General features: G+C 34.0%; 1 protein-coding gene across 50 annotated transcripts in view; it reads left to right on the top strand.

The window, feature by feature from the left end:
- SYNJ1 (synaptojanin 1) overlaps window positions 1-14,382 on the top strand; it is an 88,209-nt gene that overhangs the window by 39,618 nt on the left and 34,209 nt on the right. For 16 of the 50 annotated variants that reach the window (XM_008986577.5, XM_078358478.1, XM_078358477.1 and 13 more), the window contains exons 11-15: window positions 1,802-1,954; window positions 4,747-4,903; window positions 7,177-7,200; window positions 10,177-10,368; window positions 13,169-13,253. In XM_008986577.5, coding sequence (XP_008984825.1) covers window positions 1,802-1,954; window positions 4,747-4,903; window positions 7,177-7,200; window positions 10,177-10,368; window positions 13,169-13,253 — 611 coding nt within the window. Of the gene's footprint in view, window positions 1-1,801; window positions 1,955-4,737; window positions 4,904-7,176; window positions 7,201-10,176; window positions 10,369-13,168; window positions 13,254-14,382 lie in introns of all 50 variants that reach the window. The other 34 variants (XM_008986581.5, XM_078358484.1, XM_078358483.1 and 31 more) reach the window with 3 other exon arrangements.

Below are 14,382 nucleotides of genomic sequence, written 5' to 3'. Positions count from 1 at the left end.
AATTAGTAGCTATAAAAAAACAGGGTCAGATGAAAATGCCATAGTTAGTGAGAATGAAAATGAATGTGATTCTACTTCTCTGATAAGGTCGTTGTTTACAAGATTTTTTTTTTCTTTACTACTTATCCTTCAGATTCAGCCTAATATAAACATAGTCTCAACTATTTGACAAACTATAGCGATGCTGAGCTTTCTAAGTCTTCCCTATTCTGCAGGTTAGGGTTATGAGGCAGTGGCTAAACTTCATTTAGTTCCATCAGAACGACATAGTTCTCAAATGCTATTAAAAAACAAAACAAAAAACAGCAATAGGAAGTTACATGTTCTTATTTCCTCTATTTAATGATCTTAAGCTTGACCTGAATATTAATTAGTTGCTTTGCAGCAGAGGTTCTTTCTGTCTCAAAAATGAAAGTACAGTGTATAAAATTCTCTACTACAGAATGTATTTTTCATTCTGTTTGGATTTACTTTACTGTTTGGATTTTTTGAAATATATAGGTTTTCTTGTAATTTATTTAGAAAATATGACAGAAACAAGAAAATGAAAGCAAGCACATTGGTCATTTAGATAAGAGTTTATCACATGACTTGGATTTGTTTCAGGTTCTGGTTTTAAGTGGCTGAATAAATGTACATGGATTCTGATAATAAGCTTATTAAAATACTTGGGCCTTTTCATCAAAATTGTAACAGTTTATTTTTCAGGATCTGGCTTAGCTGATTCTCCACTATTGATAGGAATTAGAACACTCCCTAGGATAGCAATGAGTTGACTGGTTACTAAGTTTGCCACTAAGAGGCAAAGCCAAACTAGTATAGAGGGGTAAGATCAGCTTTGCCCAGTTCCTTGAAGAGAGAAAGATTTAAATGATACAGGAGGCCCTGGGGCTCATTTTGTTTTATTCTCCATGCTGACAAAGAACAGCTGTAGTGTATGTAAGTGTCTAGGTAATTATATGAACCCAGTTTAAGGTTTTTTAATATTTGGTTCTTCTATATGGATCATAACCATATTTATATAAGATAAAATAAAACATATATAAAAACACATATGACTAGATTCCAAATAAACAGACTGGATAAAGATTGAACACTGCTTTGACTCTGTCAGATTTCAACGCTGGAATTCATGCATATTAAGATCAATAATTTTTTGGAATACTTTTATTGTTTTACGTGATAAGGACTTGTAGAAGCCCAGAGGTGCTTGAATTCCTTGCATGCTATTTCCCCTAGTTCCATATGGAAGAACTATATTACTATATAAATTACTATATTACTGATACAGATTTTATGCATAAAAACTGTCATGACTGTTATTCAGAGATTTTACTTATTTTCTTTATTTTGTGACAGTTGAAGAGCAACTCCTTTTTTTCATATGTTTTTGCCTTAATTACTTAAACTTATAACACCAGTCCAAGAATTATAGAGACCTAGTTATTTATATTTAGGTAAACTAAACACTTTTCTCAATTCTAATGCAGGCTGTTGATTGATGAATTCTTTTAGGAGGGCAAAATAAACAACTATGATTTATAGGGATACTTTAATAAGTTTTTATCATTCAACCAGAAAGAAGTCCTTATCAATACTTGTACTTTTCATTGATATAGCATTTATTTTAAAAATTGAAATGATGGGAACTAACACAACCTAGTAAAGTGTTGTGTTTTCAGAATCCAGTCCCAAATAGTGCTATAATGATAAATTTTCATTTGATTCTGGTGGTTCTTAAAAGCCATATTACAATTAATTTATTAATGTACTTATAAAAATGTCTCTTTTGCTGTTTTAGATGCTAGCAAAACAGTTGGAAGCTCTTGGTTTAGCTGAAAAGCCTCAGTTGGTGACTCGCTTTCAAGAAGTTTTTCGGTCAATGTGGTCTGTGAATGGTGATTCAATCAGTAAGATATATGCAGGAACTGGAGCTCTTGAAGGGAAAGCGAAGGTAGATCTATATCTATCACAACATTATAGAATATCCTCTTTTTCCTCTCTTCATCAAACTTTTAAAAGGCCTTTTAAAAATTAGTAGACGGTTTAAATTAATAGATGTGTTTTAGAATGCTGTTTAATGTGCTTTTATGCCTTCTTTGATACTTCCTTTCACAGTGGATACTAATGAATAAATGGAAGATAGAGTTCCCTAAGTTTGTCTAGTCATTTAGTGATAATCCACCATATTTCTCTTTTTTTCATGATTTTTCCCTTGTATATCTGTTTTACTTTTCGTATTGTTTGTTTTGATTACAAATATGATTTTTTTTGAGACAGGATCTTGCTTTGTCATCCAAGCTGGAGTGCAGTGGTGCGATCTCGGCTCACTGAAATTTCCACCTCCCAGGTTCAAGCAATTCTCCTGCCACAGCCTCCCAAGTAGTTGGATTGCAGATATGATTTTTAAACCATAGACCTCTTAATAAAGGGTTCTCTCTTACTTGGCTTTCTGTTCCCTGCACTTGACACAGTGCCTACTGTTAATAGATGTGTGACGTACGCCACTTGGACAGATAAGTCAATCAACAGTTTATGCAGTGCTTACCATGATCCCAATGTTAGGGCATAATTCATCTTTACTTATCTTACCTTGGGAAGGCGGCTAGCAAGATATGTCAAAGAAGTGCGAAATATGGGCTGGGTTTGGTGGCTCATGCCTGTAATCTCAGCACTGTGGGAGGCTGAGGCAGGTGGATCACTTGCACCCAGGAGTTCTAGACTAGCCTGGCCAACATAGTGAAACTCCATCTACTGAAAATTGAAAATACTAGCTGGGTGTGGTGGTGCACACCTGAAATCCCAGCTATTCCAGAGTTTGAGGCATGAGACTTGCTTGAACCCAGGAGACAGAGGTTGCAGTGAACCAAGATCATGCTGCTGTACTCCAGCCTGGGTGACAGAGTGAGACTGTCTCAAAAAAAAAGAATGGACTTAATTATAATTGTCTATTTCATCATTACTTTTTGTTTCCTAATATTATCTACAGACTACCTTCTTCTCGAATATTTGGTCCTTATTGATGGAGTTTGGAACAATACTTGAGATAGTTTTCATTATTTTATCTACTTAAATATTGTTTAACTTTTTAAGGATCCTGGCCTTACTTGAATTTATCAACTTTCTAAATCTCCACAATTCCTCAGATTATTTCAGAATAGAAATGAGAACATTTATCACTTTTATAGTTCTCATTCAGCTTCTTCCATAGAACAACTGAAATTCTTTAAAGACCATTCATGATCTCTAAGTCTTCTTTTAATTTCCACATCTTCCTCTTCTGTGTCTCATAATATGCCATGCCTCTGCCCAGAGGCATTAGCCTTACCTGCAAAGTTTCTTTTGTTCAACTCATAGAAATAATTTGTATTGACTTTTACAAATATTTACTTCTTAAATGGTCCCTATTTTTATAAACCTGAAATTGTTAAACTTTGATTTATTGCTTTTAAATTAAGAACATAATTCTTGCTATTAAAAGCTGATTCTCAAACTATTGCTTAAAATATTCTTTTATATTCTTCTACCTTATTATTTCTGCAGTGACTACAATATATGTACAGAGGTTACATATATTTTCAGTGGTCTTTTATCTTTAACATAATATAAAATTTTATACGTTAAATATGCTAGTCTGAATTGAACTAAAATCTAACATCTGAACTGCTCTTTCTTTTCCTTTCTCTGGGTTCCTTATTATTGCCTGATAATGTGAATGGTGAGTGTCTTTTCAAATAATGTTATTTGCATATGTTATTATGTAGAAAGAAATAATATTTAATGCCAAACGTTAATTGCTTATTAAATATAGTGGCATCATTTAACAGCATTCAAGAAAGCTTGTTCTTCATTTAGTGGAATTTAAGAAAATTGGCTCTTTATTCTTAAAAGAAGCCTCAAGTTACTGTTATTTATTTAAAGAATAAAAATCACATATTGCCAACTAAAGTTACTTTCTAAAAGGTGCAAGTTTTTTTGTTTGTTTTGACAATCATCAAAATCTGTAAGATCAAAATAAATCATTTTATGGTACCTAACATGCATAAGTAAAATATATATTCATTAAAAGTTATAAACAGCTCTCACTATAGGAATAAGTTTATTAGTTTATGATGTATTTTTGCATAGGCAATAAAATGACTCAAAATACACAAACTGTAGTTTACATGTAATATTTGTTTATGAACTGTACTTGTAAATTTCTTTTGAGAAGTAGAATTTAATTTCATTCTTAGATTTAGTTTTAATTTTAATAATGTAAGCTATTTGGGAGCAATTTCCATTTTCTTTTTCTACTACCAAAGTATTTTGAAGTTTTTCTAGGGGCATTTAAGCTCAGTGTATCTTCTTTTATCTCCCATTTCTCCCTACCAATTTTTTCCTTAAGTTTACAAATTACCTTATAAGAAGGAATTTTCTTGTTTTAAATAAGTTCACTTCAGTTTATTTCCTTTGTAATAAGCAATTTTAAACATTTGTTGCTCTAGATCTCATTACTGGATGTGGTTGTAGCACTGAGCTTTTTCACTTCTTTGCGCAGAGCTTTAATCCAAAAGAAGAAAGGAAGCAGTGACATGTTGGAGGCATTTTAATTGTCATGATTATATATTCAAAATAGAACGATTAGGTCCTTTTTATACGAAAATCATATAAAACTGATTTAAAATTTGAAAATACCTACTGAGTAAAATCAGTAATATTTAAAATCAAAATATATGCTCCTTTTTTTCTCAACAGGCTGGAAAGTTAAAAGATGGTGCTCGTTCTGTTACCAGAACAATTCAGAATAACTTCTTTGACAGCTCTAAGCAAGAGGCCATTGATGTTTTGCTACTGGGAAATACTCTGAATAGTGATTTAGCTGACAAAGCTCGAGCACTTTTAACTACTGGAAGTTTGCGTGGTATGTGCACTTTATATTTTATTTACTTTGTTATTTATATTCCTAAAAGTCTACTTATTTATACAAACAATTTTTAGTTGGTTAAAATAGTTTCGAAGGGATTTCTATAAAGGTAATTTTTGAAAATTACAGTCTCCAAGGAAGTTTGTCTGTTTTAAAATGTTTGTACAATCAGTGGTGTTACTAAGCTGTAAATTGAGGCCCATGCATGGTTTCTTCTATAGATTATAATTGAGGGGGTAAATAATTTAAGCATTGTTAACTTTGTACATTTCATAGAATATTCAGCTAGTACTTTTAATAGAGCATTTAATAATTAATTATATGGAAAAATGCTTTACTGGAAAAAGTAATGCCTATATTGGTTATTTTTTTAATCACCACCCCAAAAGTTTCTGTAATTTGGTCTTAGCTTTTAATTGCTGTTGTTTGAATAAGTATTAAATCATATTAATAATTTAAAGTAGTGCTAATTATTAGGTACTAACTGCTATTACCAGTTTTAATATTAGAAATAAATATATGGCCTTCATCGTGGGTTTTCACTTTCCATTGTATCTTTTATTAAAATCAAAAGAAAGCTTCTGTCAGTGAGCACATAAAAGCAGTATAATGGGAAAACTCAACATTCATTGAGAACTTAATAGATTAGACTTGCTTATGCTTTCTCTAAAATGTATTGAGGTATAATTGACAAAATAAATTAGACTTTCTTAATTGTACTTTTTTCGACTTTAACTTTTTAGCACTCTGAAAAAAAAATTTTTGTTAGCCCTAAACCAAACTGTTTAATGTTCCCTGTTCAAGTGGGAGAAAATTGTTTCTGCATCAAGTAATGTATTCTTGGGTAATTACTTGGTCAAATAGGTTATGGATTCTTTCAGAATTCTGCATGGTATCTAAAGGTAGTTAATCATAGACAGCTCCTCAGGGATCTGTAAGTGGGCTGAGGAACTTCAACCTACTAAATCTCCAAAACATATCTGATCTTAGCTACTACTTTCAACTTCAGGCTTTTTTCCTGGCTTCCAAAAGTAGAGACTTGACTCATTTGTGTTTTGTCACCTCTTTCCCCCTGTGCCTACTTGGATGTGGAGGCATTGATAAGCAACAGTTGAAAGTAAATGGTTGAAGGAAAGAAGAGGAGAAGCAAGGGACCCATGTAATCCTCACACTTCAGCATCAGTGTTTTTAGTTTCTTGCACATTTTACTATATGTAAAATCATACTTTTTTAAAAAGTACTTTCAGTTCTGCTGCAATGCTTGTTCTGAGAATGGGAATTTGTTCCAATATAATTGATATATTAGGGAACTATTTGAGCATAAGGCCAATTTTGCATGAGCTTATGTGTGATTTTGTTGGCAAGCAACACTAGTTAAATGCAGAAAAGTGCACCTAGCAGAACTAAGATGGCTAGAAATATATACAACCACATACACATATGCACACCTACCTCAAACATCTTCCCCCTGCCTCAGTTCACTGTGTGTCATGAGCCATATCCACCCACATCTGTTGTTTCAACTTTCCATCTAATTTCAGATATCCCTTTTTCCATTATTCACATTACAAGCTGCACCATGTTGATGCCCATTTCTGCAAGCCAACTTTATTCAAGATGAAGTGCATTATTAATGGTTATATTCATTCATTTTATAACCATTTAACATGTGTAATGTCATGCTACTGTTTTTATGAGGTTCCTATCTTTTTTGGTGTGTCACTGTTGACGTTTTTGAATGTGGTACCCCACCCTATTTTTTCCCATAAGCCCTGTGGCTATGGGAATTTGCACAATTTGCATAGCATAGTGATGTTTTTAGAATTCATTTGTCTTGTTATAGCTAACTGATTGTACTTATCAACTGCTAAGTCCCAGAAAGAATACTAAAAGATGTATATTAGAGCAGTATCTTCCATATCCTCAGCATCCTCTTAGATTTTCATATTCATATTCATAATCTCACACGTGCGCACATGCATGCATAACATACATGCAGGAGCAGCCAGAAGAGCAGGCCTAGGAGCTTCTGATGGTGTAACGGTGGACATCGCTGAGTCACTGTAGGATTTTTCTTAGATGCAGAAGGTTTGTATCAGTCATTGTCATTTATTTGTAACCTTTGGTGTTCTATAGCCATCAGAAAAATAAGTTATCAGATTGACTTAAAATAAAAAAGTGAGGTCATCTCAAAATGTTTGTCACTATACATTTTAACTGTAACTTGTTTTTACTAATGATTCTTTGTTTTCTTCTTGATGCATCCATAGTTTCTGAACAGACATTACAGTCAGGTACAGTATAGAAAATCAATCTATAAATAAAAACAATTTTTTCTTAATTTTTCTGAAGTTGATACTGTAAACAAATTAAGCCGTATAATTGGAAACTTTCTTATTTTGCCATCAGATTCTAACAGGATAAATTGATATCTTGTTTTAATCTGAGAAAAGAATTTCAAGCTTGAGAAAATTAAATACTTCATTCTGAAGAAAATGTGCAGTGCTCTTTGTCTTCCTGTCGCAATTGCTTAATCCCAGTTAAAGATAATTCAGCTAGTTTTAATTTCACTCTTACATTTCATTGAACAAATATTATTAGTGTTATGCCTTACTCTTTTTTTGAGACGGAGTCTTGCTCCATCGCCAGGCTGGAGTGCAGTGGCTTCGTGCCCCCACGCCCAGCTAATTTTTGTATTTTTAGTAGAGACAGGGTTTCACTGTGTTGGCCAGGATGATGTTGATCTCTTGACTTCATGATCTGCCCACCTCAGCCTCCCAAAGTGTTGGGATTACAAGCGTGAGCCACCGAACCTGGCCAGTGTTACGCCTTACTCTTAATAGGCTAATGGAAAAAAATCCAGATGTAACTACTTTGGATTAATTTCTGAGTGCCATCTGTGATATTTATGACTATGCAACAGCATTTCTCACACTCAATATTTAAGAAAGATAATGTCTTATTTCCTTATTGTGAGTGAAATAGTTTAAAAACTACAGACTTGCACTAAAATATGATCTGAAGTCTTTTAATTTTAAAAAGTGCCAAGATTTCTAACAATAATAGTTAAGTGTGTAAGACCTAAAGATTATTTTTTTTCTTGCCTATCTATTTTTAGAAATCTCATGCTTCATTCTCTGGACGAGGATTATGATCTTGTCTTTAAACGTGAATCTGCGGCAAAAGAAATGAAGCTTAACTCTTGCCAAATACTTAGTTGAAAAGAATTTGCTATAACTTAAAAATTGCTTGGCTTAGTTATTGTTCTGAATATTTTGAGAAGCTGTTGATTATTTTTTTGAGAAGGGTAGAGGAAGGGAGCACCTGTATATATTTTTGAATTATATAATGAACACCATTCTCTGAAATGGTATGGTATTTAGGGATGGACATCTGTTGTTTGAACATAGACTCATTGTTTCTTTCTTTAAATTTTTTATTTTATTTCAACTCATTGTTTCTTTAAGCACATTAAGGTGCCACCAGTTAAGAGTAAACTAGGAATATTTTATTACCTTTTTATTTCATTTAAAAACTGACTTGATTTTATTCGTTTATTTAGTATGTGAGGCAGTACGTTTTTGTTCACACAGTTCGTTGTCTTGCTGAATATTTTAAGCTGTGTAATTATTATAGAACTTGGGTGTTGATATAGAACGGATTGTGGAAGCGATGTTTGTGTTAGTAACAACAACAGTGACTTCAATTTTAAAGACCAATGATAAACTGTAATAGTAGAGAATTATTTTTATCTAGGTACAGTCAGCTTTGAATTAACCATATCAACAGGCCAAACAATCTGTTTTCATTACCACCCAGACACCTCTATACAAGCAATCAAAGCAAACAGCAAGATGGTGAGACATCTGCATATCTGCCCCTGGAAACACTGGGGATATACTTACCTAAATCAGCCATTCCACAGGTCAATATTAGTTTTGCAATAATACTAACAGGTTATTTGCCTTTTTCACTCTCATTTCCTCGTAAGACTGCTGTATCTTGGTATCATAAGGTAATATCATAACATAAGAGCATGTAGTAAAAGGTGAAAATAGTTTTGGTGTCCTTTTCCTGTTACCGGTTAGCTGCCAATTAAATGCAGATTCTCTTTTTAGGTCGAGGTGCTTTTAAGGTTGTATGCTGATAATTTAGAGAGGGACAAGACAGGTTGTAGACCAAAAAAAAAGGAGAGACTGAGGATTCAAAATGTATTGATCATTCATTCATTTAACAATTATTTATTGAGCACTTACTGTGTACTAGGTAATTTTTTAGTTACTAGGAGTATTGCCATCAAGAAAACAGACTAACATGTCTGCCCTTGGATCTTTATTCTCATGAGGGGAGACAGTAGGATAAGTAAATAAAATAATAGTTTATAAATGTGATAAATGCTATAGAGAAAAATAAAGCAGAGAGAGGATAATGGAAAGTTAGGCAGAGTGCAGTTTAAATAAAGTGGTCATAGAAGGCCTCATTGGAAAGTAAAGACTTGAAGGATATGCAGGAAGAACATTGCAGGCTATGGGCACAGCCAGTGCGAAGACCTATGGTGGAAGCAGGCCTGGCATGTTTTTGAAACAGCAGGAAGGCCAGCATCTGAGCAATGAGTTCACTAGGGAGAGTGGAGGATGAGGGTGGAAAAAGAAGACAAATTGTTTAGGGCCTTTCGGATCATTGTTTAAGCACTTTGGCTTCCACTCTGAGAGTGAGATGGGAAACATTTAGTAGTGATTTCATTTTCAGAAATATCATCTTGTATTTTTGTCAAGGAGACATTATTCTTCAAGCTGCCTTTCATAGCTAGAATCTTAAATGTAAATGTTCTTAAATGTTTTTGTTTGGAGAAAAATCAGATTTATATTTTTATCAGACTCTTAATGAAAGTTGTAGAAAATTGCTATCTTCCTAAAAGTGTATATTTTTTAGGATTTGTGCAGTATAAAATAATGTACCATTTCACTGAAACAGAACTATTTGTTCTGCATGTTTTATATTGCTGCAGTAATTCTGTATCTGTAATAGTTTTTTTTTTTTACTTTGGCTATAGTATTTAATGTTGACTTTTTTTTTTAAGATGTATTGGTTAATTGCCTCATGCCAGGCTTTGCATTGAAGGCTGATCTTTTTTTGTGCCTGTGCATGTATCTTTTGCTTGTTCATGCTTGTGATAATTGTACTTTCCAGAGTCATACTTCAGTTATGAAAATCAATTTTTATAAATACTTTAATGCAGCTAAAATTCTGTTGTGTCTTGTCTCGTTTAGCATCTTCTAAAGTACTAAAGAGCATGTGTGAGAATTTCTACAAATATTCAAAGCCGAAGAAAATTCGAGTATGTGTTGGAACCTGGAACGTGAATGGTGGGAAACAATTTCGCAGCATAGCTTTCAAGAATCAGACACTCACTGACTGGCTTCTTGATGCACCCAAGTTAGCTGGCATCCAGGAGTTTCAAGGTTGACTTTTTATAATATGGACTTAGTTAATAAATCCTGACTGTGATATATTAATCTAGAAAACAAATAACACCACTTTAGAGTATGCATTAATTTATTTAAAAAACTTGGAGCTATACATTTGAAAGCCAGCATCTTTAAAGATCACATCTATTAAAATCTTACCATTTTAAAATTTCTAGACCTTTAGTTTCTACTTCATAAAAATACACAATGATAAAACAAAATTTTTTTCATAGTTGATTTTCAGAAGTAGGAATTTACACATAAATAGATTTCTTTGAAGGCAGCCATACATAATAAAATCTAGTTCTGTTTTTATTTTAAATGGACATAAACCAAGATTATGTCCCTTTAAAAGTGTTCATTTATTAATTGTAATTAAAATTACATAATTAAAATATAATTGATCATTTGAGTTTTATTTTTCAAACCTATATCCTGTTTTTCAATTCTTAATCCTCTAGTTACTAAGATAAGAAATAGCAGAGTGGGTCTTGAGCAACCTTATAAAACTTGTGATATTTATTGGTACTTTACATAATAACTTAAGAGTACTGGTTTATCCTTGAAAAACTTTGTTGGCATTCAGTTTGGGTACTCTGCACCAAACTGTTAAGAGCCAGAACCAAACATTGAGCAGAGGATACTTTTATTAAGATTTTGGGCTGGGCATGGTGGCTCACACCAGTAATCCCAGCACTATGGAAGAGGGCAGGTGGCTCACCTGAGGACAGGAGTTCCAGACCAGCCTGGCCAACATAGTGAAACCCCGTCTCTACTAAAAATGCAAAAATTAGCTGGATGTGGTGGCAGGCACTACTACTCAGCTACTCAGGAAGCTAAGGCAGGAAAATCACTTTAACCCGGGAGGTGGAGGTTGCAGTGAGCCAAGATCGTGCTGCCATTGTACTCCAGCCTGGGCAACAAGAGTGAAATTCCATCTCTTAGAAACAAAAAAAAAAGATTTTGATTAGAATCATGAATTTGATTTTCTTCCAAAATTAGCTTTAATTCCTTTTTAAAATAGTATATAAATACCAAGTTTTATAGTGAGAGTGTATAGGAAATGGTGTGAGATACAGATTTTTCTTTTTTAGTTATTTTTCATCAGTCCCATCTTAAACCCTGGGATTTTCCCCAAACTTTTTATTAAAATGCTCTTTTTTTTTTTTTTTTTGAGATGGAGTTTAGCTCTTGTTGTCCAGGCTGGAATGCAGTGGCAAGATCTCAGCTCACTGCAGCCTCCACCACCACAGTTCAAACAATTTTCCTGCCTCAGCCTCCCGAGTAGCTGGGATTACAGGTGTCTGCCACCGTGCCCGACTAATTTTTTGTATTTTTAGTAGAGACAGGGTTTCACCATGTTGACCAGGCTGGTCTCAAACTCCTGACCTCAGGTGAGCCACTGGACTAAAATGCCCTTTAGGTTTTAAGTGAACTTAAAGTTGTAATAGTAATAATAATAAAAGCTAACACTATAATTCTGTGTACTTTACATATGTTCATTTAATACTCAGAGTAGACCTATTATTACATAGACACCATTATTCCAATTTTACACATGAGGAAACTGAGACATAGAAAGGGAAGTAACCTGCCCATGTTTGTGGAATAGTGGCAAAGCCATGATTTGAACTCAGTTTGACTTTAGAGTCTGTGTGCCAGGCTACATTTTATGTGTGAACTTGCACAAATCTCCTGTCTGTGAATAAAAGACAAAAAATAATCTCTCTTATAAGGGGTTTATGTGGCAAATTAAATGAGGTGATGTATGCATGAGCCGCGCACATAATAGCCGTCAATGTACATTTTTTTAATTCTCAGTGTTAGTTCAGACTATTTATAGGCTCTTTCTGCCTGCCCCCCCTGCCTTTTTTGAGACAGGGTCTTTTTCTCTATTGCCCAGGCAGGGGTACAGTGGCCATGTCATAGGTCACAACAACCTCAAACTGCTGGGCCCAAAAGATCCTCTCTCCTCAACCTTCTGAGTATCTATGACTACATGCATGCCACCATGCTAAGCTAATTTTTTTATTTTTATTTTTTGTAGTGATGGGGGTCTTACTCCGTTACCCAGGCTGATCTCAAACTCCTGACTTCAAGTGATCCTCTCACCTCCACCTTCCAAAGTGTTTGGCATTATAGGCAGGGGCTGTCGCATCTGGTCATATAGGCTCTTTCTAGCTATTTGTCATCATTTCTAGAAACTTGGGGCACCCAAAGTCTCTCTGGGCTGCTTTCTCAAGCAGCTCTGTTCTCCTTTAGTCCTTAGTATCTAGACAGAGTAATGTGTCTCAGTTTCTGGATCTCTCCTAGTTTTTCTGGACTTATTTCACCCAGAAAATAGCGAAAAAATCAAGCTTACGTTTTTCACATTTTAATGTGAAAAATTCCTCCCATTACCTGCAATTTGAGGTAGTTTCTCAGTCGCTTTATTCCTTGTGCCTTTTCTGAATAATTTCTTTCTCTCTCCAGTTTTATGTGAGATTTTGATTTGAGAAATGCTTTATTTCTCTGCCGTCCCTGGTAAAAACTTTAGCAAGAGTTTTTTCAAAGTGAATTCTGAAAGGACCTAAGAATCTTCAAGGATAACAAACAAAGAAGCAAACTTAGGACACCTGAATAGAAAGTAAATTTTAATTTATTCCACTCAAGAGTTTTTGCATTTAATATGAATTTGGTTAAACTCAAAACACAAAAATCAATTTTTATGAAATCCGGTGTTATGTTGTGTTGGGTGGGGTTGCCATTTGCCTGAGGCTGTGTTTTAAAGTATTTCTTGGATGCTTAATTTTAGATAAAAGAAGTAAACCAACTGATATATTTGCAATTGGTTTTGAAGAAATGGTAGAACTGAATGCAGGAAACATTGTGAATGCAAGGTAAGCTAGCCACATAATACACTGAAAAATTTGCCAGTTGAGGGAAACTATGGAGGACAGATAATTAAGTAATTGTTATAAGGATAGCTTGAAATAATAAATGGAAAGGTGCTTGTAAAACTGTAAAAGAGCATTTTTCAAACTTTTGGGTCTGAGGATCTCTCTACACACTTAAAAATACTGAGAATGTTAAAAGAACTTTTGTTAAGTTTATATCTCTTGATATTTATTATATTAGAAATTAAAAATGAAAATTTTAAAGCATTTAATTCACTTAAGAACAATAATAAACCTATTACATGCTAACATAAAATAATCTTTTTGAAAAATAACATTTCAAAACAAAAAATTTACTGAGAAGGGTGGCACTGTCTTATAGTTTTGCAAATCTCTTTAATGTCTAGTTTAAGATAGCCAGATTCTTTTTTTTTTTTTTTGAGACGGAGTTTCGCTGTTGTTACCTAGACTGGAGTGCAATGGCACAATCTCGGCTCACCACAACCTCTGCCTTCTGGGTCCAAGCAATTCTCCTGCCTCAGCCTCCCGAGTAGCTGGGACTACAGGCACGCACCACCATGCCCAGCTAATTTTTGTATTTTTAGTAGAGACGGGGTTTCACCTTGTTGACCAGGATGGTCTCGATCTCTTGACCTCATGACCCACCCGCCTTGGCCTCCCAAAGTGCTGGTATTACAGGCTTGAGCCACCGCGCCCAGCCTGGATAGCCAGATTCTTACATCTGCTTCTGTGTCAGTCTGCTGCAGTGTTTCGCTTGAAGTATATGAAGAAAAGTCACATAAGTATGTAGTTTCAAAAGAAAATATTTTTATAACCTTTCCAGATAATTTCTTCTTTAATACTATACCAAAACAGATAATTTCTCCTCTGTTGGTAGGGTAGATAACAGAGAAGTGTTATCTTGGTATAGTGTAGATAAGACACCACACCAAATGGTAATCTTAAAAGTTAGTTGCAAAATGGAATCTGAAACCATATTGATAAACTTTGTGCTCTATTAGTCTAAAATTTATCGATCTTTTACCTTTGCATGATTTTGTAACATTGTGTATTAGTCACTTGGGGTAATACTAGTTTCCTAAGTTATGTAGCTCTTCCAAATTTTAACACA

Source organism: Callithrix jacchus, chromosome 21 (assembly GCF_049354715.1).
Source record: "Callithrix jacchus isolate 240 chromosome 21, calJac240_pri, whole genome shotgun sequence".
NCBI lineage: Eukaryota > Metazoa > Chordata > Mammalia > Primates > Cebidae > Callithrix > Callithrix jacchus.
This window is presented reverse-complemented; position numbering and strand designations above follow the sequence as displayed.